The sequence below is a fragment of the Panonychus citri genome, unplaced genomic scaffold, assembly GCF_014898815.1.
Source record: "Panonychus citri isolate SS breed McGregor unplaced genomic scaffold, ASM1489881v1 Contig00134, whole genome shotgun sequence".
Taxonomy (NCBI): domain Eukaryota; kingdom Metazoa; phylum Arthropoda; class Arachnida; order Trombidiformes; family Tetranychidae; genus Panonychus; species Panonychus citri.
Genome location: NW_026515539.1, coordinates 3,014,490 through 3,041,397, shown reverse-complemented (window position 1 = coordinate 3,041,397; position 26,908 = coordinate 3,014,490). Strand labels below are relative to the sequence as shown.

Sequence of the window (26,908 nt, the reverse complement as noted above, 5' to 3'; positions counted from 1 at the left end):
ACCATTCTCATGAAAATCCAATTGTTTGTCAACAATTAGATGAGCCATTTACTAAATTCATACCTGATTATCATAGATACCTAGATTATTATATATCAACGTACCGTTGATTGTTAGTACCGAAGAGATCAGCAGAGTCGCAGACAAGGTCAAATTGATCAGCTAATGGAAGAAGATCTTATCGAGGCTTGAAGATCATCAGATTATACTATTAGTATTTACAATACTCTGATCGACCCTTGTTCAATATCTGCTATTCTATCTGCATATTTACTAATATCATATGATGCATTATGCTTTCGGGAATTTCACCAAGGTTTATTCCCTTAATGGTTAATTTTTTGGTGTATAATTAAAAAATCAATCGATTTCTAAACTCATGATCTGCACTGTATAATGAGATTAACAGAGTAACTTAATTAGCATAATAATCAATTACAATCTCTTGTGGGACAAGAAACAAATTAATTAATTATTGTCAACGAAAATTTACAAACTAACAATGTTAACAGTTTTGATCTTGGACAATTTAACTTGTTTACTAATAAACGTTAGCGTTTCTGATTAATAATTCAGTTTCGAGATGGTAATTAGCTGAAAAGACAAGTAAAATTTATTACAGAAAATTAGAAACTTTTTAAATAAATGAATGTATAATTAGTTAATTAGCTAAGATATCGACATCACCACTATTATTATTATAATATCCATTCGTATGTCCATTGATTGAGACACTTCAAGTCAAGCAAGTTTCGAGGAAGCTATTTAAGCTCAAATCAGTTCTGATTAAACCATTAGTTTTGATTGTCATCAGTAATCAATTTAAATAACTGATTTACTTTGTTAATTAAAGTGCGTAAAAATTTTTCTCCGTTTTTAAATCAAATCTTAATTTTCACTATGGCAAAAGTTTTCAATCCAACCTTTATCCTCGCAGTGATTGTTTTGCTTGCAACGATGAACTTTGGTTACTTTGTATCAGCTGGTAAGTTTTAATCAGTTGGTTCAGTTAATTGATAACTTAAATCTATTTTTTGGTCAATTACTGAAGTAATTTTTATTGAAGAAAATGAATTTTAGTTTCATTATATTTTTATGTTTACTAATATCAACTAAAGTTCTAGAAGACACTTGGACCGCCATAAGTTCAGATGGATCGACTACCTGCAAATACACCTACATTTATGGTAACAATTTTTAAAACTGCTCAACCACTGATACTGATGTTATTTTTATTTTCTTAGATAACGATGGCTATTTAGTTGGTCCTGAGGAAATAATTAGCGAACCCTTTGATTGTGGTGTTGGAAGTGCTAATTGTACCTTTACTTTGAAATTCATTAAAAGTTCTACAACTCAATACGAAGGAGCCGATAAATTGGATGCAAGAAGTTTCGAAAGTTTAAAGAGACGTATTCGTCAATTGGCTATTAAATCTGGTTTAAATTCCGAGGAATCGCTTATTGAAGAGGGGGCAAAGTTGTGCACCATTAAACCAGGACATCGGGTGAAAATAGTATCAAGACCTCGCTATCATAAGTTAACCGGTACTCTCGAAGAGCGATGTCTTACTTCATGTTCAGACTGTATCGAATCTATCAGATCAGTCCCATTGGAAATTAAGATACCTGTTAAGAGTAACAGTTATAATCAGATAGCTGGGAGTATACGCTGTAAGGTTGAACCCAATTTAAAAATCCGCGCAATGACCAAAAGACATTCATTTGACCTCTGTACTAAAACGAAATGTACTTGATGTTGAAGTTGATGAAAGATACGATTGTATTTGCGACACGAGAGTTATGCTTTGACCCCAAATCCATGAAACCATTAATCGATTGATTCAAAATTATCTTGATTGTTTGCAACTAATCTTGATTATTGAATTTATTAAATTGATATTATTTCCGTGCATCTAATCAATATTGACATATGACTTTGAATTTAATTGTTTTTCTCTTAATCAATTGAAAAGTTTTCGACAAATTTTAACCTGACTTTAGTCATGTAACATCAGCCAACTGACTAAACCCTCGGGCTTTTCATCACCCCTTTTCTTTGGTCCAATATAATATAATAATATTGGTCCACTGTAATAGAGCTCATCTACTCTATCTCGTTGATTGTCTTAAATCGTTGTATCGGTGCTCGAGTCTAACGTTATAATCAATTGGTGACCTAATTTTTTCCCACTCAATTCGATGCATCATTTCAAAATATTTTCTTATTTACAGTGTTTCCCGATTGAAGAAACCAAACTTTCAAGTAAGAAAACCTTTTTTTCATTTGAAGAAACAAAATGACTTTTAATTGTGATTAATTAATTAATTCTAAGTCGAAATCACATGTATGATGATTTTGAATATGAAACATTAGTAAACCCATATTTTCTTTAACATTAATAGCCAAAAAATGAAGGCCCGAAGTCTCGTATCATTGATCTCGATTGGTATACGAGTAAAACCATTTGGGTTTCTCCATATAAAAACTAACAATATGTAAATTCGAATTTTTATCTTCGGTTACTTCAAATGAAAAAAAAGGTTTTCTCAATCGAAAATTTGGTCTCTTCAATCGGGAAACACTGTATAATTATCAAAATTTTGGATAAAAAGTAAAAAAGTTTTTGTTCTTAATATTATCACTAAAATATCGAGGATTTCTTGCTTCAGGTTATCTAATTTTATCTTTAGATGGCAGCAGTGAGCAATCATGAGAATTGTCATGAATGCTCAGTTAGATTTGAAGCTTCAGAATTAACTTGAAATGTCTGATATAATTTCCCGCTCAAAATGAATCAATCGATTTGAAAATCAATCCTATTAACCATCGAACAATCAATATGCGACATTTTTCCATAGCTGAAAATTGTTCAAGTCGAACTTGTGTCAAGATTATACATATTATTGTACTATGATATACAGCCAAAGACTTTGAGTTTACAACCACTTTTTAAATCATTCACGCAGTCAATGATAAGCAAATAAAGATAACTTTTGATATCTGACCAGTTGACCATTTTAAGACTACATCACTTAAACTAGTGGACAGACTTATCATCATATCTTTGGGTTAACTGTATCTCTCATTGATTATATTCAACTGCGTGAATGATTTAGAAAGTGGTTGCAAACTCAAAGTCTTTGGCTGTAGATGAGAATCGTGAAAGTACCTGGAAGTTTTCTCTTATTCGGTTATCATTGTAATTCATTTGTGATCTTTTAGATTTACTGAAGAAAAAAGGACTAAACCTTGTCCTTATGGCGATTTATACGAATACTTATATAGAATTAGAAGTGATTCTTAAACTTATGTCGCGCACTGTATGATGAGATTGAGATTTTCAATTTAGGTGAGCAACTGGTAAAACCATTATATTGATCAAGATGAATTGAAAACCTTGAAAATATTAACAGAGTAACTTAATTAGCATAATAATCAATTACAATCTCTTGTGGGGCAAGAAACAAATTAATTAATTATTGTCAACGAAAATTTACAAACTAACAATGTTAATAGTTTTGATCTTGGACAATTTAACTTGTTTACTAATAAACGTTAGCGTTTCTGATTAATAATTCAGTTTCGAGATGGTAATTAGCTGAAAAGACAAGTAAAATTTATTACATAAAATTAGAAACTTCTCAACACAATTTGATTCCAATCAGCAAACGATTCGCAAGCACGTTACTTAAGCGAAAGGTTTTTTAGAGGAAAATATTTAATTGTCAACCGTAATTGCTCACCCATCTTCTTAGTTATTGATCCAATTAAAATTTGAAGATTCTCATCATCCCAACCATGCTTTGAATATTTTTCTGAAAAATTTTTATTCAACTGAATGAATATCAAGATTAAAATCGATTTCTCTTAAACTGCTTTGTAAAATCGGCCCAGAAAAGAAAAAATATTAGATTTAAATTGATAAGAAATTTAAGCAAATTAATTGTTGGAATTGAATAAATTTGATATCGTTTTAAAGATGGTTAATCAGTCTTTTGATTTTGAAATTTTCATGATTAATTAAGCACCCGTTTTCGAGAAATTGACCAACAAATAAAGTAAAACTAAAAAGTGACATTACTTATGTGGATACCTAATAATAGTCGAATAAAAATTTTGATGATGAAATTTTTTCTAATTAACTTACTTTTAATTAAGACTCTGCGATGGCTTCGGTAACGGTGATTATCTTAATTGTCCGATATTGTATCAGTGAGTTTGCAATCGGTAACAGGAGTTGGTCATTTGCAACAGATTTACAATACATCGTCAAGTTTGTTATGGTCGGAATAACGGTGGTCGCCGCTTTTATCTGTGAAAAACTTTGACATCAAATACCTCGAATCGATGATCTTCCTCATGAAGTCGGTAAACTAATAGTTGAAAGTATATCAGTCAATTCAGGTTACACTTCGAAAATCTTGGTAAGAATAAAATCAGAATTATTTTAAGTTTTCGATCATTTTATTTGAACTTTTCTTCTTTTCTCCTCAAAGCCTCCTGAAAAACCTGGAGCATTAGCACGTCAGGTCGGGAATAAGACCGAATGTGGACTACTTGGTTTAGTTCTCAATCTTGGTGCTGATTATCAGGATATTAGAAATCAAATTCCAGAAGAATCTTTGTACAAAGTTTACACTTTTAATTCTAAACGAAAATCAATGAGCACAGTAATTAAAACCGAACGAGGTTTTCGAGTTCATGTCAAAGGTGCAAGTGAAATCATAACAGAAAGATGTGATTACATTTTCGATAGCTCAGGCTCAATCAGAACTTTTCTCAGTCGGAAAGTCTCGTTTCATTGTCGATATTATCGAGCCAATGGCACTTAATGGCCTGCGAACCATAACAGTCGCTTACAAAGACTACGTGTATGGGAAGGCAAAAGGAGACAACGAAATTGAAATAACCAAGGAACCAGATTGGGACAGTGAAGAAACTATACTTTCAGGCTTAACGATGATTTGTATGACTGGACTCGAAGATCCTATTCGAGATCAAGTTCCGTCTGCAATCAGAAACTGTAAAAAGGCCGGAATTGTAGTTCGTATGGTAACAGGAGATAATCCCAACACAGCGCGTTCGATAGCGACTAAATGTGGCATAATAACACCGAATGAGAATTTCCTTGTTCTCGATGGTAAAAAATTTAACTCTCTTATTCGTGATTCGAGTGGTAAAGTTGACCAAAAGCTATTTGACACTGTTTGGCCTAATTTACGAGTTCTTTGTATTTTCATTGCTAATCAATTTAGTATCTTAATTGTGTTTTACATCATTACAATTGTTTCTAAATAATTCTGAATTTCAATTAAGAATTACCTGTTTAAATCTCCTTTTTCATCTCATGTTCATCTACTGATTCAATTAGATTCTTGGTCAGTTAGATTTAAATCAGTTTAATTCGATTGTGTCTGAATATTGGTGATTATCAAGAATCGAAAGTCTATTTCTTTCCAATTCTTCTGTCTTCACCTCTCTATGTAAGTACACGTGTAATTTAATTGTTTATCTTCTGATTAGTGCATCTGATTTATTAATTGAAAATAACGTGAGTTACTGTTTATGATGTAATTAACTCCCTTTCTTTAATTAGTGAGCTCAACTTTTTGATCAGTCATCAGTTAACTGTTCAGACATTCAGTCTCTATTTAAATGTTAAGTTTTATTTAATTTTGATTCTTTGGTTTTTTATTTGATTGTTTTCAGCGATGACTATTCTGGATTTACCTCCGATTACAAGTGAACTTTATCATCGACGTGAGGATGGACTGACCTCACCAAGTGCCGAGAATGATCTGAAACTTATTTTTGAGACCATCCTAGTATGGGTTAACATGGTTGATCAAGCACTTTTTTCGTTTGATCAACAGTTTTACCGGAATGAGAGAGTGGCCTTTGATCTTCGAGGCCTAATCGAGGTCTCGATGTCCAAGTGATCTTCATATTCTTTGTTGGTATATGGACAATAAAATCGATTTTATTTTGGACGAAACTCTTTCTAATTTGGAGCCAAATTTCATCACCGATATTCGTTCTTTAACAACGATTATGAGTTCACCTTATGACAAGTGGAACGATTGGGACATTATTGGTGTCAAGATCGGTGACAAAATTATTCTTCATGAAGTGGACACGACGATGAGAAAAAATTACATTGCTCGTCAAACGGACACTCAAAATGCTTCGTCTTATGCAGAATATAAATTTGAATCGTTGGTCACTCGACGTTTCGATGGTAAGAAATGTTCAACGTACTACGGTGAACTTCGTGACTCTTTCCATGGCGTTTTAGTGACCAAGGTAGGTCAACATAATATTTTATACAACTCGCGCTACTGTTGCGCTAAAAACAAAAGACAAGATCTTCATTATCATCTTTATCCTAATAAATAAGAGATACAGTTCACCCAGAGATATGATAGTAATTATTTTCCACTTTTTTAACTGGCGTAGTCTTAAAATTAGATATCAAAAGTTATCTTTACTTGATTATCATTAACTGAGCGAATGATTAATTGTATTAGTGAATCTTGACAATTTCGAGTTTGGCTCTAAGCTCTGAAAGTTTTCAAATTGTCTGACTTTTGTCCAATCAATTACACTCAGACAAAAAAAACAACAAATGTACCAGTTCAAAAAGATGGTCGATTATATCAAAATCATCGATTACCATCGATTATTTGTTTATTCGATTTTGAAAGCTGATCATCAATTTTTTTTCTCTCTCCTTTTCTCTTACATTTATGAGCGGATTCCTAATATTCTCAATACGGTGATAGAAATATAATAGTTATACAAAGGAGTTGATAAATTGGATCCAAGAAATTTAAAAAATTTAAATAGACGTATTTGTCAATTGGCCAGTAAATCTGGTTCCAATTCTACCATTTCAAAACTGATATTATTCCGTGCATCTGATCAATATTGACTTTAAATTTAATTGTTTTTCTCTTCAGAAATTTGCAAGTTTTCGACAAACTTTAACCAAATTTCAAGCATCTATTATAATAGAATGCTAGAATTTATCATTGAATCATTAGAAAATGACTTTAGTCATGCATAAAAAGTAAAAAATTTTTGTTAATAATAATCACTCAACTATCGGGGACTTATTGCTTTAGATTATCTAATTTTATCTTTAGATGGCAGCAGTTAGTAATCGGAGAATTTTCATGACTCAGCGAGACTTCAAGCTTCAGAATTTTGATTCTTTGATTCTTAAAATTATGTCACGCACTGTATTCTGAGATTGAATTAATTGAAATGAGCTATTGGTAAAACCAGTATATTGATCAAGATGAATTAAAAACCTTGGAAAAATTAACAGAGTAAATTATCATAAGAACCAATGACAATCTCTTGTGAGGCAAGAAAACAAGTTAGTTAATTATTACCAATGAAAGTTTTACAAACTTACGATAATGTTAATAGTTACGATCTTGAACTTTACTCAATTTAACTTGTTTAGTAAACGTTAGCGTTTCTTATCAATAATTCTGTTTCGAGATCGTAAATAGCTGACAAGATAAGTAAAATTTATTGCAAAAAATTGAAAAATTATTCAATAATTGATTGTGTGATTGGTTGATTAGCTAAGATATCGACATCACCACTATTACTATTATTAACATCCACTCGTATGTCCATTGATTGAGACACTTCAAGGCTAGGGAGCAAGTTTTGAGGAAGCTATTTAGGCTCGATTCAGTTTAGATTAAACCATTAGTTTTGATTATCATCAGTAATTTAATCTGATTTACTTTGTTAATTAAAATTAGTAAAGTTTTTCTCTGTTTTTAAATAAAGACTGCTGGTGGTCATCATGCCAGGGAAAGTCATGGAAGAGACGAGGATGTCCATCAGATACTGAAGAAAAAAGTTCTAAACCTTGTCCTGATGGCGATTTATACGAATGCTGTGAAATTGGAAGCGATAAACGCCAATACGTGTATCCAATTGAAATCAGTTTATTTATATAAGAAAAAGGAAAACATTAATTATAAAGATAATTAATTTACTTATGGAAAATAAACTTTTGTAAACAGAAATCAATCAGCGATTTTATCAGTTACAAAATCGATTACGATTCTAACAAGTTTCCTCGATCATTAGTTGTAATTGTTTACAAATTTCCAGCACAATTTGTTATTGTACAATCAGCTAATTAATATAATGAGATTGAGATTTTCAATTTAAATGAGCTATTGGTAAAACCAGTATATTGATCAAGATGAATTAAAAACCTTGGAAATATTAACAGAGTAAATTATCATAAGAATCAATGACAATCTCTTGTGAGGCAAGAAAACAAGTTAGTAAACTATTAGCAATGAAAGTTTTACAAACTAACGATAATTTTAATAGTAACGATCTTGAAATTTACTCAATTTAGCTTGTTAAATAAGATTTTATTAGAGATGTGTTCGTTCCTTCAATACAATTTGATAACCATTTTCCTTGTTTTGAGTGAGAGTTTTAAAGTAACAATTTACTCGTCTACAAATCAGTCAGAAAACTGGAAAACTATCCATATTAATGATTGTGTCAACTTGAATGAACATTTCGAATGTGTGAGGAAATCTAACTTGTCTAGTCCTTTTCAAGTTTCCAGCTCTAAATCGGAATGTAACTTCAAAATGATGGTCGCGGACAATGCAGAGTCAATAGATACTCAAGGTAATTGTGTCCGCGTCTACCGTAACTACGATTGTAATGATATTGTTGGCCCAAGAATAGAGCCAGGATCAAGCTGTCATAGTAATTGGGCTGCTAGTGAATGTGGCTTTGCGAATGATATTCGGTCAATCAGCGCATGTGACAAACAATTCGTCAATCAAATTAATCGAATTAAACGCTATATGAATCTATGTGAAGAACATGAAACTCGAAATGGTGAACCAATTTATGTCATGTTTATGAATGTTGGTGGCGTAAAAGTTCCTACTTGGTTGGAAACGAACATATATACAGCGTTTAGCTCAAGAACTGAATTTCGAGGAAGTTCTTGGGCAAAAAGATTCAACTTAATGCAAGGCGTAGCTGGCGTAGATGCCAGAGGTCACTTGCTAGCCTCTTCTCTTGGAGGAAAAGCTGAGGACTGGAACTTTGCTCCTCAAAGAAAAGAGATCAATAATGGTGATGGATCCGGTGAAGGGTGGAAATCGTTAGAACTTCGAATTTTGAAGCACTTGCGTAAAAATTCATGCAATTATGTTTACTGGCACCAGAGCATCGATTATTCGACATCACCACGGCCGGATTCCTTTACTGTTGTAGCTGACTTCTATGAGACCTTGAATAAGCAGATAGTTCACATTGAAAGGTTTGAACTCATGTGCTACAATTGGTTTGAATACTCAGACGATGGTTTCTGTTCAACTAATAGTACACCCTTTCCTGATGGAAAATCTCAAGTTTGATTAAATCTATTTCTTCGGATCGTAAAACTAGCTGATTAATTTATCATGACATTGTGAGATATAAATATTTATAAATACTATTATTAAATTATTATATTATAGTGATTAGTATTGCATTATCAATGGATAAAAAATTTTCCTGGTCCGTGTTGTTACGAGCAAATAGTTCATGTATGTAACCTGATGGTCAGCTAATCAGAAGTATCTATTAAATGAAAAGTAATATTTTGATCATTATAAAAGTTCTAAAATCATTATTAGAGGTCAGATCAATGATTCTCACTATGAAGAGTAAGATTTATGATATAAAAATCTATGTCGACAGAAATATGTATAAGATTTGTTAAAGCAACATGTAATCATGCATTTCACTTAATTAACGAAAATAAAATGGTATCGACTTCAGTGATCGCTATTCTGTTTGAGCTGTTTCTATTCAGTTATATTATATATTATATATTGCTCAGTCACTTCTCTGACACCCAGTCCACCAAAAATCTGTAACAATAAATAATTACAAGCAAAACATTTAACAGTACATGTACAGTCAAGTACCTAAAATTGTCCACTTTTTGTACGGGTTATTCGTAGAGCGGGTGATTTGAAAGGGGTGAAAATTAATCAATAATTTTGATTAAAAAAATATTTTACTTGAACTAATCCTCTAAACAATCAGAAATTGTCATGAAAATGATAATTTTAATCTTATTAAATTATTTTTATGAGATTTAATTAAGAAAAAAATATTCGCTCTAATTAATTCAATGGGGGGTTAGTTCCAATTAGAAAGATGGAGCTACGATCGGTAGACAGTTTTGGGTACGGACAATTTCAGGTACTTGACTGTATATGAGAAAAATAAATATAATGATCAGGGCCACGAACAATTAACTTCTTAGTACTCACCATCTGATACAAAGTTACTAAAGTTAATCGTTGTCAACAGGACAATCACTTATACAGGGCGATTACGTTAAATTAACAGATTTGTTGAATAATTGAGAACGGCGAGTCGTTGACAAGATCAGATCGCAGATGGACTTGGGAGACCATGGAATTTGTTTGACATCAAGTTCGAAACTGACCTTCGGTAGGCCAAAGTCCATGAATCGCTAGTCCCAAAATTATTGGTAAAATTTTGAAATATTTTGCTCTTTTAAAGCCAGAAAATGATTTGCTCAAAGCGACATTCGGACGGACTTTTGGCCTACCGAAAGGTCAGTTTCGAACTTGATGTCAAACAAATTCCCATGGTCTCCCAAGTCCATATCTGCGATCTGATCTTGTCAACGACTCGCCGTTCTCAAGTTATTCCGAAAACAAATCTGTTAATTTAACGTAATCGCCCTGTAGAATGAAACTTGGATTAGTAACGTTTGGTGAAAATTGACTTGAATTAAACAAAGAGACAAAAAACTTTTCCCTCTAGTTAACAAAGCTTAACATTTATTCGAATGATTACTGATGATAATAGAAACTGATAGATTAATCTGCACTGAAATGATCTTAAATTCCTTCTTCTAGCGTTTCTCGAGACATTTGTATTGTAACAATCAATTTTGTAATTTATATGATTTGAATTCATCTAATCATTACGAAAATTTCTTAACCATGTTATTATGTGATCAATCTAATTAACCGAATTTCAAGATCTGAGCTATTATTCTGATAGCAATGAAACGCAAAACGAATGGAACTTTCAATTTCAACAACTCTTCTGGAATTGGATCTCTGTAGAAATCGTCAACGCTTGTAAATATTGAACCTTTTTGAGAGCAACTAAATACAAAACAGACGAAAAACTTTCGATAGTAGAGTTTGAGGTCATAGAATTTTCTCTCTAAATTACTTCTTATATTCAAAGTATTTATATTTTTATTCATATTAAATTCAGAAATTTTATCAATATAAAAGGTTAATCATATTAATAATTCTCGAAAATCGATCAAGATGAAAAATCGCATACATTTCATTTACTTTTAGATGATTTTATTTTGATTAAATAACTATTCAAAGCACCAAAGATGCCATCTGATGAGAATAAACACTCAGTGTCTTGATGAAGTGTCAACAACTACTTACCAAAGTTATTTTTTACGTAGCTTTCAAAGTATTTGTAGAGTAAAACAATATTCGTATCACTTTTCCGATCAACAAGGTGATATTTTGTCAAATGGTCTATGGAATTAAAACTAATTAGGCTTTATCACAAATGAGGAAAGAGGGTTTATATCAATTGTATCGAGGTCTTTTACCACCGCTTCAGAAAACTACAGGTATATCTCTTATGTTTGGAACATTCAGCCAATTCCAAAATCTACTCGATACTCGATTCGTTCTGCTCTCATTTCATAGATCAGAATTGAGCTAATTTCAAAATCTAATAAATGAAATTACTATCCATCGCTATCTCTAACTAATTTAGATTACATTGGCAGACCTTATATCAAAAGTTTAATCATGCGCAACTCAAATCAAAAGGGATTAAATCGTTATTGGTGTAAAAACCACTCAGTTTATCGTTAAATTTTATACTAAGTTAATAAATTGATTATTTAAAGTTGTAATTAAATCCCAATCATACAAAATTCCATTAATTCTGTTTGATTCATCTTCAATAGTTACTTGTATTCAATCTTTTTAGAACTATTATTAGATTGGTGTTGATTATTGACAAACGATTTGTGCGCAGTAATCTGAAATTATTCATGCTTCGAGCTCAAAATGAAACAATCGGATAGTAAAGGATCATGTCGTTGGCTTTTGTTGGTTGCATTTCAATGTTTCCTGCTAGAATCGGAAGGTAGGTAAACCATAATCATTCAAAATTAACTATTGAGAAAACATGAGGCTGAATTTTTTTATACGATTGCTAAACGTGTAAACGATTTCAACAAAGGTAATGAATCTAATCAAATTTTAACTCTAATTCTGATGATATTCCGATTTCTTGAATTCCATTTTCTTTCTTTTATTAGTTTCTTTGGCTCATGAGAAAATTAAGCGGTTTGTATCTATCCAACCATCAAATCTCGTGGAGCTCAGGCAAGTGAAAAGATTTATCAATATACAGATCATTTTCATTGCCTCTACGTATGCATTTATTTGCATTATCTATAGAAAACCTGTGTTAAAGACCAAGTGAAAAATAGTTATTTTGGAAATAGCTCATTCACTCATCAATAGCAATCTCTTGACTAATTTATTATGCCTCTGTGAGGTGACTAATTACAGTCGTCAAATGACTGAGTAGCCTCTGGTGCTACTCTCGATCGGTCATATGAGCCACCGATTTACAGAAACAATTTTCAAATTACAAATTTGATTTTCGATCTTTAGTTTACAATTTAGTTAATCATTTCTGTTGGTTCCATCAATTTGTCTCCATCTCGTTTCTTCTAATGCGGGTACTTCCAATCCTATCTCCTCGTTTCACCATTCTCTTGGTTAGTAAGTCTTTCAACTGTGGGATAAAATTTACATGTATTTCGTCGGAGCAGTTTTCTTGTCTTAGTTTACGTTGAAAAAACGTGGTCTTATTTTCATACTGTGTATTCTGTCTCGGAGTATTTTGTCCTGTAGCTCTTACCTGATTTTTCACTGACACTTTTTTTCTCCTTGGTGTTCTCTAAGTGGTTATTTAACTTATTTTAATAATTTTACACTTTTAATTGTTTTGTAACTCTTGTTAATTGTTGTTAATTTATTAAAAATTCCTTGCGACTAATGCATAGAAAATGTGGTTAAATCGCACTTAATGCTCAATAGATTAATTTTTTCTGCCTTTGGCAGTGCATTTTTTCCTATTCTAACGCCACCTAGCGTGAACTAGTTGCGATTTACCCCACAATTTTATGCGCCAATCTAGTTATGCATTAGTCAAGAGATTACTGTATATCTTTAATCGGAACATAAGCCATAAAGTTACACTTACAGAGAGTTCTGTTATCAGAAATTTTCTTTTAGAAATAACTTCTAATATTAGGCGGTTATCTACATATAGATAGAAATTCGATTCATAATACATGGAATCTAAACTTTTGTAAACAATTCCGTTTCAAAGTTACTTGTGGTATACTAGAAGTTAGTAGAATGAAGAATCAATGAAACGATTAGAAATTTTAATTATCAATTCAATGAGGTGATTGAAATTCAATCTAAAAATTCAATGGTAGATAGGAAACATAAATGAAACTTAGCTTGGTGTACAACTTGCAATATTTGTGTATTACTTAGTGTTTCACTAAATCCAAAAAGTATCGATACTCAACTTAATACTGAACGATACTTTTAACAATTCTGTCAATATCAAAAGTTACTATGGTTACATTGACCTCAGCTTCATAATCAGGGCGATCTAACCAATCGACTCTCTTCAGACCCTTGAGAATGTTTATTTCTCAAAATAGGCACTATTATCTCTTACAAGAGAAATAGAATCAAGCCTGAAAACGTGTACTAATTAATGTTTCAATTCCACTTCCACTCGATTTCAGTTGAAAAATTGTAGTATTTAAACATTAATTTCTCGATACTGGTATTAAAATAGTATTGGTACTTTCAGTTCAATACCAATACTTTAAGAGACTTACTTGAAAGGTTAGCTGTTATTGAATTCAATCACATGCTGGTAAACGCTATACAGGGTGTAAAGGAAGTTACGTTCAAAAGATGAATTTTTACTAGCGCGCAAGTGACTCAAATTTGTTTGGTTTGTATAAGATAGACGTTTTAATTTCAAACATTTAAAACTCAAATTACATATGCGACGATAGAAATTGCTCACGATCGACTGCAATCAATTCACACAAAAAACAGACCCCACCCATGAAAGTTACTCGCTTTACACCCTCTAATATCGTCAATGTGATATTTGATGGGCGGTTTTTCAGCTTAATGTAGTGTGATAAGCTGACACAGCCTCGTAACTCTAGAAGTTTTCTAATCAAATCGTACTGCTTTTGTGTCATAACCGAAATTGAAAAATTATTACATCCAGAGAAGAGTCGAAGTATTACACTTCAGCGATAAAAAAACGAAATCATGACTGCTGGTGGACAGGCTGTCAAAAAAACGACTGGGCTGTGGTCGGTTGTGGTCAGTATAATATGAACGAAAAGTCCAATCGAAACTGTCAAGACGGCAAAGAATACAATTGCTGTCCAAAATCGTTTAATTCAAATATGTAAGTTTAATTGTTGGTCGTAACATTAATTGTGAACATTCTAGTTGTAAACTTTTGCATTTAAAGCAGAAAACGTGTTTGAGTTAAGAGTTGAAATTTTGTGTATTTGTAGGACCACAAATATGAAGTCCAAATATATTTATTTTTCCTGATCTGATCAGTAGTTTCGAGAAAATCGAGTTCGAAGTTAAAACTTCATGTCACTTTTTCTAACAACGATAAGTTTTAGATCATGAAATTTTATTTATCGACAACTTTTCTTACAGAAAATTAAATTTGTTTTGTTAAAAAATATCAGGGCTCCGGTCACAATTCCGTTGTATTTAAATAAATGAACGGCGATTAGTCCCAAGTGCCGAGAATGATCTGAAACTTATTTTGAGGCTATCCTAGTATGGGTTAACATGGTTAATCAAGCACTTTTCGTTTGATCAACAGTTTTACCGGAATGAGAGTGGCCTTTGATCTTCGAGGCTAATATCGAAACTACAATACTTAGAGATGTCTAAATAAGTCAAATCGCTGTCATTTAACCAAGGCTATCAGAAGCAATAGTTTTTTGGCCGCAAAAGTGATGGTCTAGCTTAGACTAAAGTTAATTAAAAGTTATACTACACTCAAGTTATAAACACCCAAATGTTTTATGCTTGCTCGAATGAAATATTATTTCATCAAACATTGTCAAACTATTTATAGCAAAAGTGACTCTATTTTAAGGCCAAAAAACTATTGCTTCTGATAGCCTTGGTTAAATGACAGCGATTTGACTTATTTAGACATCTCCAAGTATTGTAGTTTCGGAGATATTAGGCCTCGAAGATCAAAGGCCACTCTCTCATTCCGGTAAAACTGTTGATCAAACGAAAAAAGTGCTTGATTAACCATGTTAACCCATACTAGGATAGTCTCAAAAATAAGTTTCAGATCATTCTCGGCACTTGGGACTAATCGCCGTCCATTTATTTAAATACAACGGAATTGTGACCGGAGCACTTTGGATATTTTTTTAACAAAACAAATTTAATTTTCTGTAAGGGCATGAAAAGTTGTCGATAAAATAAAAATTTCATGATCTAAAAACTTATCGTTGCTTAGAAAAAGTGACATGAAGTTTTAACTTCGAACTCGATTTTCTCGAAAACTACTGATCAGATCAGGAAAAAATAAATATATTTGGACTTCATATTTGTGGTCCTACAAATACACAAAATTTCAACTCTTAACTCAAAACTAAAATTCGGCGACCCTTCTCCTTTGAATCAGATACGCTGAGTGATTAATGATTCAAATTACTGACAAAAAGCTGAAATATTAATAGTTTTGCAATTATTTTGATTTTTTTTGTAACTAATGAGTTTCATCAATTACACAATCAAATTAATTGACAGTTGAGATAAAATGTAATAATTCAAATGATCAATTGTTTCAACTATTGATAATTAACAGGGAATCAACGACTTCTACAACTTCAACTACAACAACTCCACCTCCACCTACAGTTGATTGTTGGTGGACTGGTTGTCAAAAAAATAGCTGGGCCAGTGTTGGTTGCGCTCAATATAATCGGTAAATTAGATTCAATTTAGAATCGGTACTTTGATGATTAAGTTCCTTCGTCCTATTGCGTTTTTTACAGAACCGAGAAAAATAAACGCGAATGCGACGACGGAAAAGAGTATTATTGTTGTGTGGGTTCACCAGAATCTCGAGAGTGCTGGTGGTCAACTTGTCAACTTAAAAACGAGACAACTCGAGGTTGTCCAGTTGGTTTCGATTTCTTAAGTTCTGAACCATGTGAAGATGGAGATTTATTCCAATGCTGTGAGAATCCAGATCGGTAAGTGAAACAATGACATTGAACGACATTTTGATCGCTGACCCTTTGGTGCTTTTCATTTGATCAGAAAACTTCCCCCTGAAGTTGAACCATTTACGGGAGGTTCATATGAAAATTTCGTCCAATATTTACTACTTAAGGCTCGTAACTTTACATTGGCACCAAGCAATTTACAATGTACTCAATTAGATCCAGGAAAAGAGGTGATTATAAGTGTTGGTGAAAATGACGGGATTCGAATGTGTGACTTATGTCCCAGTTTTCCTATGGTCTATTTGAACGATTTCTTTCTTGATCGTATTCCAAGTAATACTACTTCCAATGTTGACTTTGTAAATTGTTTCGCTTCTTGTGAAGCAAACGCTCGTTGTTTAGCCTTTTCCTATGATAAAGAATCAGTTACATGTTATATGTTCAATTCAACTGTCGGTGTATTGATAAGTGACCTAGGGTGGAAAACGGTTCTCATGACTCAACCTTCAGGAGTAATCGAGAATTGGTATTATTCCCGACATACTTCAATTTCTGGTACTTTTGACAAGATCGTTGAAAAGACCCAAGGTTTTCGTGATTGTTTGACACTTTGCTCAAAGGAAGATTCTTGTAAACATGTTTCCTTTAACGTTGATACAACTCAATGTAAAATGTATTCAAATATTTTATCAATTGATTACGTTGATTTTAATTATGGTTGGTTAACAGCCTTCGATTTGAACGACATATCAGCTTCTAATCCCGATAATTCATGGCGATTTACTCGAGATGAGAACAATTTAGATCTTCTGGCCAATTCCAAGACCACTGTAGAAAATTCTTGCACCAAGATGAAAAATCTAACTCATTCTGCTTATTTCTCGAAAGAATGTTACACATCAGGAGCTCTTGGCTGTGATTCAGCGACCGGGTGTCGAACTTGTTACTATCCCGAGAATTCAGGACAACTTTTTGACAACAATTTAATCGCTTGTCCAGATAGTATAATGACGAAATCTTTCGATTTAGCGAATGAAGTATCAACTCTTCGAATGGTTTCTTGTCTATCTAATCCCAATTGTTTCGGTGTTGGTGTTAACGGTGACGTCGCCTATTCAGAGGAAATTGTTCCCGAAACTTTATCCAAAGCGTATCAGACTCGTTACATGTTGAGATACCCGAAAGAGTCCAAGGGTTTACATCCGTTCTTGATGCGAAACGATTTCCTTGCCGATTATGACTTCGTTTCTTCTGGTTCAATCACTGAAGTTTACAATGAAATGACCAAAGATAAACTTGAAGATTGTTTAGCTGAGATCAATAAGAATGATAAAATTACTAAAGTTAGTTACTCATTATCGTCCAAGAAATGTAAAGTTGGTTCTAACCAAGTAACACTAGTCAACTCACCCAATCAGGGGTTAATTACTATGATTAAACATCCAGAAATATCTTCATCATTAGCTTATTATTCAGCGATCTATGGAGTTACTCTCGATACCAGCAAAGCCAAGTTCAATATGAAAGATTGTCGCAATTGCGAGGAGACTTGTGCTAACTACTGTAAAAATGACGCCAAAAGTTGGTGCGGATACTACAGTGTTTCATACGCTTCCAATAGTGGCCAATGTTGGTTTTACGAAGACGATGATTCTTTGATGGTGAAGGCCTCAGATACAACGATTACATACAAACGAACATCAACTTTAGAGTTTAACTTGGAATCATTGAATCGATTACCGCTATTCCAACCTGATGATTTCTATGGGTGTTTCCTTGGAACTGGAGATCCAGCAACAGGTTCATCGTCAAGTAAAACAACTGGAGTTGCATTAAGGTCTCGACGGGGTATTTTCGATAAGATTGGTAACTTTTTCAAGAAAGTCGGCCAAGGAATTGTTGATACAGTGAAAAAAACTGTCAACACTGTTGTCGACACAGCTAAAGGTGTTGTTCAATCCGTTGGTAAAGTAATTAAAGGTGATCTTAAGGGTGCTAAAGATGCTTTCATGAAGATTCCAGTTGTTAACGATGTTAAAAATGTTGTTGAACTTGGAGGTGCCGTTATCAAAGGAGATTGGAACAAGGTTAAAGAAAAAGGTGCTGATCTACTTCAATCATCAACTCTCGATCTTATTACAACAGTTATTCCTGGAGGTAAAATCCTCGGCAAAGGTTTAAGTGCTGCTGGTAAAGCGCTTGGTAATACAGGTAAAATTGCCAAGAACGATGTCAAGAAAAGCATCGGTAAAAGTGACACTAAGGACAAAAAATTGAAGGACAAAGACAATAACAACAACAACAATAACAATAATAATAACAACGACAAGAATAGAGACAAAGATCAAAGAGGAAGCCAATGTCCAAGACGCGACAATCGCACTAATCGTAAGAGACGAGCAACTAATGGTCGGAAACGACCTGGAAACGACTGTGACGATGAAGATGACGGTAAACGTGAGGGATGTGCAAGACCAAATGTCAATAACATTATTGACACAACAACAAGCGAATGCAACAATCGTAAGGCTACAGCCAAATGTAATTTCGAGTGTGAACCTGGATATGATGAGAACGATCCTTCAGTAACATGCACTCGAACGGGTAAGACTCTCGTTTGGAATCCAGCGCCAAAATGTACACTTAAAACATGTAAAGCAGGTAAAGAAGTTTTAATTGTTCTTGAAACACCAAAGTCGAGATTGAGCATCGGAGGAACATCAAAGAACGTTGTTGCTTATTGTGTGCTTTTCGATAGTAATCGTAAACTACCAATTTGGTCAGTTACCTTCCAACAAAGTTCGGACTTGAAAAAATTCCAGTAAGTTACAATCTTTTAAGTAGAATGCAAAATGTTCTAATTTCAACTGTATTTTCGATTCGAACAGGAATCGAGAACACTCATGGAAAAAGTACCCATGTACAGCTTTGGCTACTAAACAAGCGGACGATGGCGATTATTCTGGTACCAATTGGCAAAAAGGTCATTTGACTCCGGCTAATGTCGCACTTTGGTCACCAAAAGCTGCCCAATCTACTAATTTGTACATTAACGCAGCCCCACAAGACGGAAGTACCAATGGTGGAAGCTGGAGAGACCTTGAAGCTCATGTCCAATGTTTCGGTGGTCGAAAACGGATACTTGTCGCAACGGGTGTTTGTGATGCCTCGATCGGCAAATCAAAATCTTTGGGTGGAGTTGATGTTCCCTCTTGTTTCTGGAAGTTGTTATGTTACGAAGATGAAAGTGATAACACTGTTGTCGTTGGTTTTAAATCTGACAATAGTCAAATCTCAACGGGTGATGCTGGTAAAAAAGACAGAGAAACGCGAAGGAAACAAATTTTCACTCCACTTTCTCAAGCGGAAATCGGTAAACTTTATTCGGGTAAAAATCCATGGATTTCAACAGCAACTGAACTGTTCAAAGGCCGTGAGGCTGAAGCTGCGGCTGGAGCCACAAATTGGACTCCGGTGAATCCTTTACGTTGTGCAGCGGCAAATAATCTGGTTGATGATGAGAAAGATGCTTGGGCTGCTGCTTTCGCACGAATCGATTATGATATTGTGCGAGGAAAGGGACCGAAAAAACCGAAGGGTAAAACCAAGAAAAAGAGACAAGCTGAAAGAGGTTTGGGCCGTGGATGTATTGATGACAATGACTTCAAATCGGCTTTATCGTTGGTTGGACTCGCAGCAGGACTTGCAACTTTAGGCGGTGCTGATGGCAGTGATTCGCCCATCGGTGGGGTTGAAGATAATGGTGATGGATCAGTCCAAGTGAATGTTCAAAGTTGTGGTAAACGAATCATCGGTTATTATACTTCGTGGGGAAAGAAACCAATAACTGGACGAATGCTACAGAAATTAACTCATGTAATTTATGCTTTCTTGGAGATATCAGCCGATGGAACCATCAGCATTGGTTCACCAGATCGTAAGAACAGCGCTAACATTGCAGAAGAAACTGAAAAGGCGAGAAAACGATTAGAACACTTGATGTCACTTCGAAGTATGTATCCACATGTTAAGATTATGTTCGCAGTCGGAGGTTGGGAGAATTCTCAATATTTCAGTGCCATTGCCTCTTCTCCTTCAATGAGACAAACATTCATGAGTTCGGTTATCAAAATGATCGAGACTTGGGAATTCGATGGAGTCGATATCGACTGGGAATACCCCGTAACCGGAGGTGCCAATGAAGGTGTTCCATCCGATAAAGAAAATTATGTCGCCCTGATGAAGGAAATGAGAGGTTTACTTGATTCCTTACAATCAGAAAAGGGAAGAAAAGACAAATATTTATTATCTTTCGCTGGTGCTGCTGGACAATGGACACTTGACCCTGGTTTCGATTTACCTGGTCTACTTAAATATGCCGATTTCGCCAATATCATGACCTACGATTACTTCGGTGCTTGGGCTTCTAAATGGGGAGCATATACTGGTCCTCCAGCACCTCTTTTCTTCGGAATGCCACCTCGATTCTCTGGTAAGACCAACACCGCTTGGACTGTTAAGTATTACACTTGCAAATCGAAACTTCCTCATAAATTGAACATGGGTGTTCCTTTCTATGGAAGGTATTGGAAGAATGTCGGAGATCCCGTTGATGGTAAAGATGGAATGTGGAGAACAGCGACTGCCGTCAATGGTAAATTCGAAGGAGATTTTGTTCCTTGGGACAAAATTGGAACAGACTATTTGTCTAATCCTTCATTTACTGTTACTTTCCATGAGAAATCGAAAACACCTTATGCTTGGAGTCCAAGTACAAAGACATTCTTAGGTTTCGAGAATGAACAATCCTTAGGAGAAAAAGTTAAATATGCTGTCGATAAGAATGTCGGTGGTTTGATGGTTTGGGCTGTTGATTTGGACGACGACGAACTGACGTTACTTGATATCGTCAGTAAAGCTCCATTGTGTTCAAATACTGATCCAAATGACAATAAACACGTTTGCTCACCAATCGATGAAAAGAGATGGTGGACGCCCGAAGATGGAAGCGACAAAGAAGGACTTTGTGGTAAATCAGCTCCTCTTTACAAAGGTTATTATCCAGTTTGTGACCCCGATGACCCAGGGTACAGTTGTTGTGGTAAATTTGGTTATTGTGGAACTGGACCCGATTTCTGTGATTGTCCTTCATGTAAAGACTTTGGTAAAAACCCCAAGATCATTTTAGAAGGAGCAATTAAGCCTTCCGTTCCTGTTCAATGGTACATTCTAAGTGATCCTGATGGTAAAAGAGGAAGATGTGGACGAAAGATCGAGAAACTGAATGGCCAGTATCCAATTTGTAACCCGGACGATGACAACAATCATTGTTGTTCCAATGGCGGTTATTGTGGTGCAACACCCGAACATTGTACCTGCTCGGGTTGTGTCGATTTCCGAAAGAATCCCAACTACAAATGGGGACCCAAAAAGTGGTGGACATTAGAAGACGGAGAAAACCTCGGAGGAGCTTGTGGGCCAAAAGCACCAAAAGTAGACGGAGTTTATGAAGCCGAATGTGATCCAGATTCACTGACTCATTATTGTTGCAGTTCGCAAGGTTGGTGTGGAGCCGGAAAAGACTTTTGTGATTGTAATGGTTGTAGAAACTTTAAAAACAAAAGTTAATCAACTAAAATCTATTAAGCTATTCTTTTGCTGAACAAATCAACATATGTAATCAATTAAACGATTCAATCCCAACTTTCTCGAATCTGAATTTCTCATGAACGGATGTTCAGATTTTTCCGTTTTGTAGGTCTTTTGGATGAATTTTTTAATACCTTAACCTCTCATAGACTCCTTGTAGCTTGAGCGTAATCTTTACCCAAAATTTTGACAAATCTTATTCAAGAATGTAGATAAGCATTAAAAACAAATAAACAAAACAAACACACTTAAAATTCTTGATCGGTTCATCCTCATGATTTGAGCTCGTTTTTACTAGCCCAGATTGAAAGCTTATTAAAATTATTAATGACAAGACAGTTTTTCAGCAGGTAAGAATAGTTGATCTTGACTCAAGATTCTTCAAATCAAATTATTTGGTAAGACGTAAAATGTCTGGAGATTGGCGATTATACATATATTATTATTTTGATAATTTATCATGTTTCTAATAGATTATATTGATCAAGATCAATTAAAAACCTTGAAAAAATTAACAGAGTAACTTAATTACCATAATAATCAATGACAATCTCTTGTGAGGCAAGAAACAAATGAATTAATTATTGTCAACGAAAATTTACAAACTAACAATGTTAACAGTTTTGATCTTGGACTTTACACAATTTAACTTGTTTTCTAAACGTTAGCGTTTCTGATTAATAATTCAGTTTCGAGATGGTAATTAGCTGAAAAGACAAGTAAAATTTATCACAGAAAATTAGAAACTTTTTCAATATTTGAATGTATAATTAGTTAATTAGCTAAGATATCGACATCACCACTATTATTATTATAATATCCACTTGTATGTCCATTGATTAAGACACTTCAAGTCAAGCAAGTTTCGAGGAAGCTATTTAAGCTCAAATCAGTTCTGATTAAACCATTAGTTTTGATTGTCATCAGTAATCATTTGAATAACTGATTTACTTTGTTAATTAAAGTTGGTAAAAATTTTTCTCCGTTTTTAAATCAAATCTTAATTTTCACTATGGCAAAAGTTTTCAATCCAACCTTTATCCTCGCAGTGATTGTTTTGCTTGCAACGATGAACTTTGGTTACTTTGTATCAGCTGGTAAGTTTTAATCAGTTGGTTCAGTTAATTGATAACTTAAATCTATTTTTTGGTCAATTACTGAAGTAATTTTTATTGAAGAAAATGAATTTTAGTTTCATTATATTTTTATGTTTACTAATATCAACTAAAGTTCTAGAAGACACTTGGACCGCCATAAGTTCAGATGGATCGACTACCTGCAAATACACCTACATTTATGGTAACAATTTTTAAAACTGCTCAACCACTGATACTGATGTTATTTTTATTTTCTTAGATAACGATGGCTATTTAGTTGGTCCTGAGGAAATAATTAGCGAACCCTTTGATTGTGGTGTTGGAAGTGCTAATTGTACCTTTACTTTGAAATTCATTAAAAGTTCTACAACTCAATACGAAGGAGCCGATAAATTGGATGCAAGAAGTTTCGAAAGTTTAAAGAGACGTATTCGTCAATTGGCTATTAAATCTGGTTTAAATTCCGAGGAATCGCTTATTGAAGAGGGGGCAAAGTTGTGCACCATTCAACCAGGACATCGGGTGAAAATAGTATCAAGACCTCGCTATCATAAGTTAACCGGTACTCTCGAAGAGCGATGTGTTAGGTATTAATCCGCACTTCCTAAAACCCTATTGGTAATCGATGATTGGTAACAATTTACCTTTGGATTAACTTTAGTTTCTTTTCTTCTTTTTATTATCATTTTGATTTTAATCATTTTTCTTTATTTTAATCTTATAAGAAATGACAATTAGACTCATCAACCTTAATAATGGGTTAATTCTAAATTTCTGTTTTAATCATTTAATCATCTAAAGATAACTCATTGTTTTCTTTATTAACAACTTATCTTGGTTAACCTTATAAGGAAAGTATCTTCTGTTTAGCTTGATTAAGCTAACGTATTTATGTTTCTTTTGATTTACTTTGTAAGCCTAAAGGCGCCATTTCTTATCTTAAATTTTGTTCTTTTCTAAATGCTTTCCATTTAGAATCTATTGATACATTGATTTAACCATAGTGTTAATCAGTTAGAGTTTTACTTTGAAACTGTTCGTTTCATATTCTAATTCAATTAAAAAACCATTTCATTGATTAATCTGTGCGCTTAATTACGGTCCTAAAAGTACTTGTAAGATTAGATTGTGAAGGACTAATCGCTCTTCTGTGTTCGATAATTAATCAGTAGATTAATTGTGAAACTCTAGCGAGACTCAGTAAAATTCAACCTATTGGTAAATGAATTTCCCTGTTTCAATAGAAACACCAAGTTACTCAGTCAATCCCCAAAATCTTCCCTTCACTTGGCGACCTAGGCAGGATCGTTTTTAAGTGTATTAACAGTGCTTATGGTACAAACACGTAATCGTGCTTACCCATCACCACACCCAGTGAATAGTTCACCTGAACTCTCAAGCTCATCAGAAACTCATATCTTATCTGATCCTATTGGAACTCAAGAATTGTTCGAAATGGCTACTCTCATCAAAGATATTCCTTCTGAGGAAATCACCCTTCTCGACCACTTTAGTGTTACCCATCCACCCAATTCTTTCCTTAAGAAAGACTCTATGAAGTCGTTGCCACCAATCTTTAGCTATTGGTGAAGAACTTGAACCTCTGATATTGATGACCTATCGGTCCAGGAGGTAAAAGATGTGGATGTTCCCAATGGGTTCGTAATTATCGACAAAATGGTTTCCTTGAATCCGAGATTCGTAATTTGATTGTCAACATAGGACGACCAAGACACTCTCGAGTCAGTTACTGAAACTGAACTACGTGAAATTGGCCTTCCTTTCGGTGTTATTAAAAAGATAATTAATCTTCGTGCTAGTGCAACTACAGCTTCTACATTGCCTATTGGTAACAATTATCCCGAGCCAAATGAACCCCGTCCAAATACTCCAATTACTCATGAAGATGAACCTATCAGTCACTCTTCAACTCATCTACCTGACATACTTGGTCTAGTTAATACAATGCTTCAAAGCAACAAAAAAGACCCAAAGGTGGTAGAATTTATTAAAGGAGAGGACATGGCCGAATGGATTAACAAATCAACCCACAGATTAGGACTGGAAGACTGTACCGATGCCACTAGGCTAAGATGTCTAAAGGTCTCCATGAGATACTTTCGCTTTCTTCTCGAATACCATCGACTATTACTGACTATCATGAGTATGTCACTGCTCTCAAAGAGGCATTGAACATTCCGGCTATAACGGCAGATGATGCCTATCAGCTAAAGAATCTCATGTACGACCTCACAATTGCCCCACAGGAGTTTTTGGATAAACTTCGTCGACTCAATAGAAGAGTTAAAGGTAAAATGGAGGACAAAGGTTTCCTGTTCGATATTTTAACTCATATTCCTGAGTATATTGCTGATGAAATCTATCGACAAGGTGCTAACAATGATGAAGCTAAAATCATCAACATTCTCTATCGATATTATTACGATAGAAAGAAAAAAGCTGAAAGATCTAAAAATGAAACCTCAAGAGGTCAAGGATCCAGCAAACCAAAACACAAAAGTGAATCGTCTGATCCTAAAGGAAAAATCGACGAAAATCAAGGTAAAAAACCATATTGTACTTCTTGTCACAATACAGGTCATGTTTGGAGAAATTGCAGAAAGAGATTAGAAAAATTGGAAAAATCTCGCTCTAACGAAACATCTCAACAACCACAACCTTCAACTTCGCAGTCATCTAGTGATAAAAAGCCCACCAATGTCAACGTATTAAGTGGATCAACTCTACAGAGTGACCCTCCTGATGCTATTAGACTCAACCATATATTTTCGGTTAACTCTGAAATTCCTTCCTCAGCTATTCTCACCGAAATGGGAGATGTTCAAGGAATGGAACACATGGCTCTGATTCAACTCAACATTGAACATTCTAATGGTAACCCAATTGAAAGTTGTCGTGTCCTATTGGATACCGGTGCTACAGCTTCTGTCATCGACTACGAACTAGCGTTAAAATGTGGAGTACATATCGTACCTACATTCAGCCAACTGAAAGGTGTATCAGGTTCTTTAGATGCTGTCGGTTTCGCTTACGCTTCTTTTGTGCATCCAGAAATTGGTGATGTACGATTGGTTAAATTTAAAGTCGTCCGAAACTTTGAGCCTACTATTCTTATTGGATCTGTTTTCGTACATTTGTACTACATGCAGATTAACTCCGATGGAAAGTACTTTATCTGCAAAGCGAGAGCAACACCAGATGGAAAGACCCTAAAAGGTGAATTTAATTTTCGCTTCATTACCTCTAAAGAGACTGACCTTGTGCTTGATAAAGCAAAATCAATTGCAAGAAACAATTTTTACCCTCATGATATTGTTGATAAGCTACCATTCGACTTCGATCAAAGCTCAAAACTTTACAAAATTGAAACTCAAGATAATTTTGTATTCATTGCTAGAGCAAGTGAGATTGAACTCACAAAAGGTGAATTTACTTGCCTCGAAGTTCGTTCCTTTTTAGAGAAACTAAAAGGTCAGCTTAATCCCAACTTATCTATTGATTATCAAACTCAACTCTTGGAATTGTTACAAGAATATAAAGATGTGTTCGCTCAAAATCGTCGTGATCTTGGATTCGTCCCAAAGGAGTTATGTCCTATTGAAATAGATATTGGTGACAACAAAGTGCCATATCAAAAGCCGTACCCGAGTTCTATTGGTAAAAAGAAAGAGTTCAAAAAACTAATTGACGAACTCATTGCCGCTGATATCGTCGAGGAATC

The 26,908-nt window shown here is 34.2% G+C and overlaps 3 protein-coding genes across 5 annotated transcripts; all 3 read left to right on the top strand.

Moving 5' to 3' along the window:
- Nucleotides 1-735: 735 nt before the first annotated feature.
- On the top strand, nt 736-22,130 carry LOC128391246 (uncharacterized). 3 transcript variants are annotated; one of them, XM_053351096.1, is made up of 7 exons: nt 12,083-12,228; nt 12,404-12,470; nt 14,425-14,610; nt 16,057-16,176; nt 16,247-16,447; nt 16,515-19,241; nt 19,309-22,130. In XM_053351096.1, exons 1-7 carry the CDS (start codon nt 12,150-12,152, stop codon nt 22,046-22,048), a joined length of 6,120 nt encoding a protein of 2,039 aa, XP_053207071.1. In that variant the 5' UTR covers nt 12,083-12,149; the 3' UTR covers nt 22,049-22,130. The 3 variants fall into 3 exon arrangements, with proteins under 3 accessions (XP_053207073.1, XP_053207071.1, XP_053207072.1); XM_053351097.1 differs by lacking the exon at nt 12,404-12,470 and having other exon boundaries at nt 12,161-12,228; XM_053351098.1 differs by lacking the exons at nt 12,083-12,228; nt 12,404-12,470; nt 14,425-14,610 and adding an exon at nt 736-985 and having other exon boundaries at nt 16,113-16,176.
- On the top strand, nt 5,713-8,147 carry LOC128391255 (uncharacterized). Its single transcript, XM_053351108.1, has 2 exons — nt 5,713-6,306; nt 7,813-8,147. Exons 1-2 carry the CDS (start codon nt 5,965-5,967, stop codon nt 8,017-8,019), a joined length of 549 nt encoding a protein of 182 aa, XP_053207083.1. The 5' UTR covers nt 5,713-5,964; the 3' UTR covers nt 8,020-8,147.
- Nucleotides 22,131-22,924: 794 nt separating the features above from the next.
- On the top strand, nt 22,925-23,760 carry LOC128391217 (uncharacterized). Its single transcript, XM_053351066.1, has 3 exons — nt 22,925-23,166; nt 23,300-23,368; nt 23,426-23,760. Exons 1-3 carry the CDS (start codon nt 23,082-23,084, stop codon nt 23,758-23,760), a joined length of 489 nt encoding a protein of 162 aa, XP_053207041.1. The 5' UTR covers nt 22,925-23,081.
- The last annotated feature ends 3,148 nt before the right edge of the window (nt 23,761-26,908 follow it).

What these genes read in the sequence shown, in the direction of transcription:
- LOC128391255 (XM_053351108.1), top strand. Translation starts at nt 5,965, where the DNA reads ATGGACAATAAAATCGATTTTATTTTGGACGAAACTCTTTCTAATTTG. An exon ending in ATGGCGTTTTAGTGACCAAG is followed by an intron (nt 6,307 to 7,812) that starts GTAGGTCAACAT and finishes TTTTAAATAAAG; the next exon opens with ACTGCTGGTGGTCATCATGC.
- LOC128391246 (XM_053351096.1), top strand. Translation starts at nt 12,150, where the DNA reads ATGAAACAATCGGATAGTAAAGGATCATGTCGTTGGCTTTTGTTGGTT. An exon ending in TTTCCTGCTAGAATCGGAAG is followed by an intron (nt 12,229 to 12,403) that starts GTAGGTAAACCA and finishes TTCTTTTATTAG; the next exon opens with TTTCTTTGGCTCATGAGAAA. An exon ending in GGTTGCGCTCAATATAATCG is followed by an intron (nt 16,177 to 16,246) that starts GTAAATTAGATT and finishes CGTTTTTTACAG; the next exon opens with AACCGAGAAAAATAAACGCG.
- LOC128391217 (XM_053351066.1), top strand. Translation starts at nt 23,082, where the DNA reads ATGGCAAAAGTTTTCAATCCAACCTTTATCCTCGCAGTGATTGTTTTG. An exon ending in TGGTTACTTTGTATCAGCTG is followed by an intron (nt 23,167 to 23,299) that starts GTAAGTTTTAAT and finishes TATCAACTAAAG; the next exon opens with TTCTAGAAGACACTTGGACC. An exon ending in CAAATACACCTACATTTATG is followed by an intron (nt 23,369 to 23,425) that starts GTAACAATTTTT and finishes TTATTTTCTTAG; the next exon opens with ATAACGATGGCTATTTAGTT.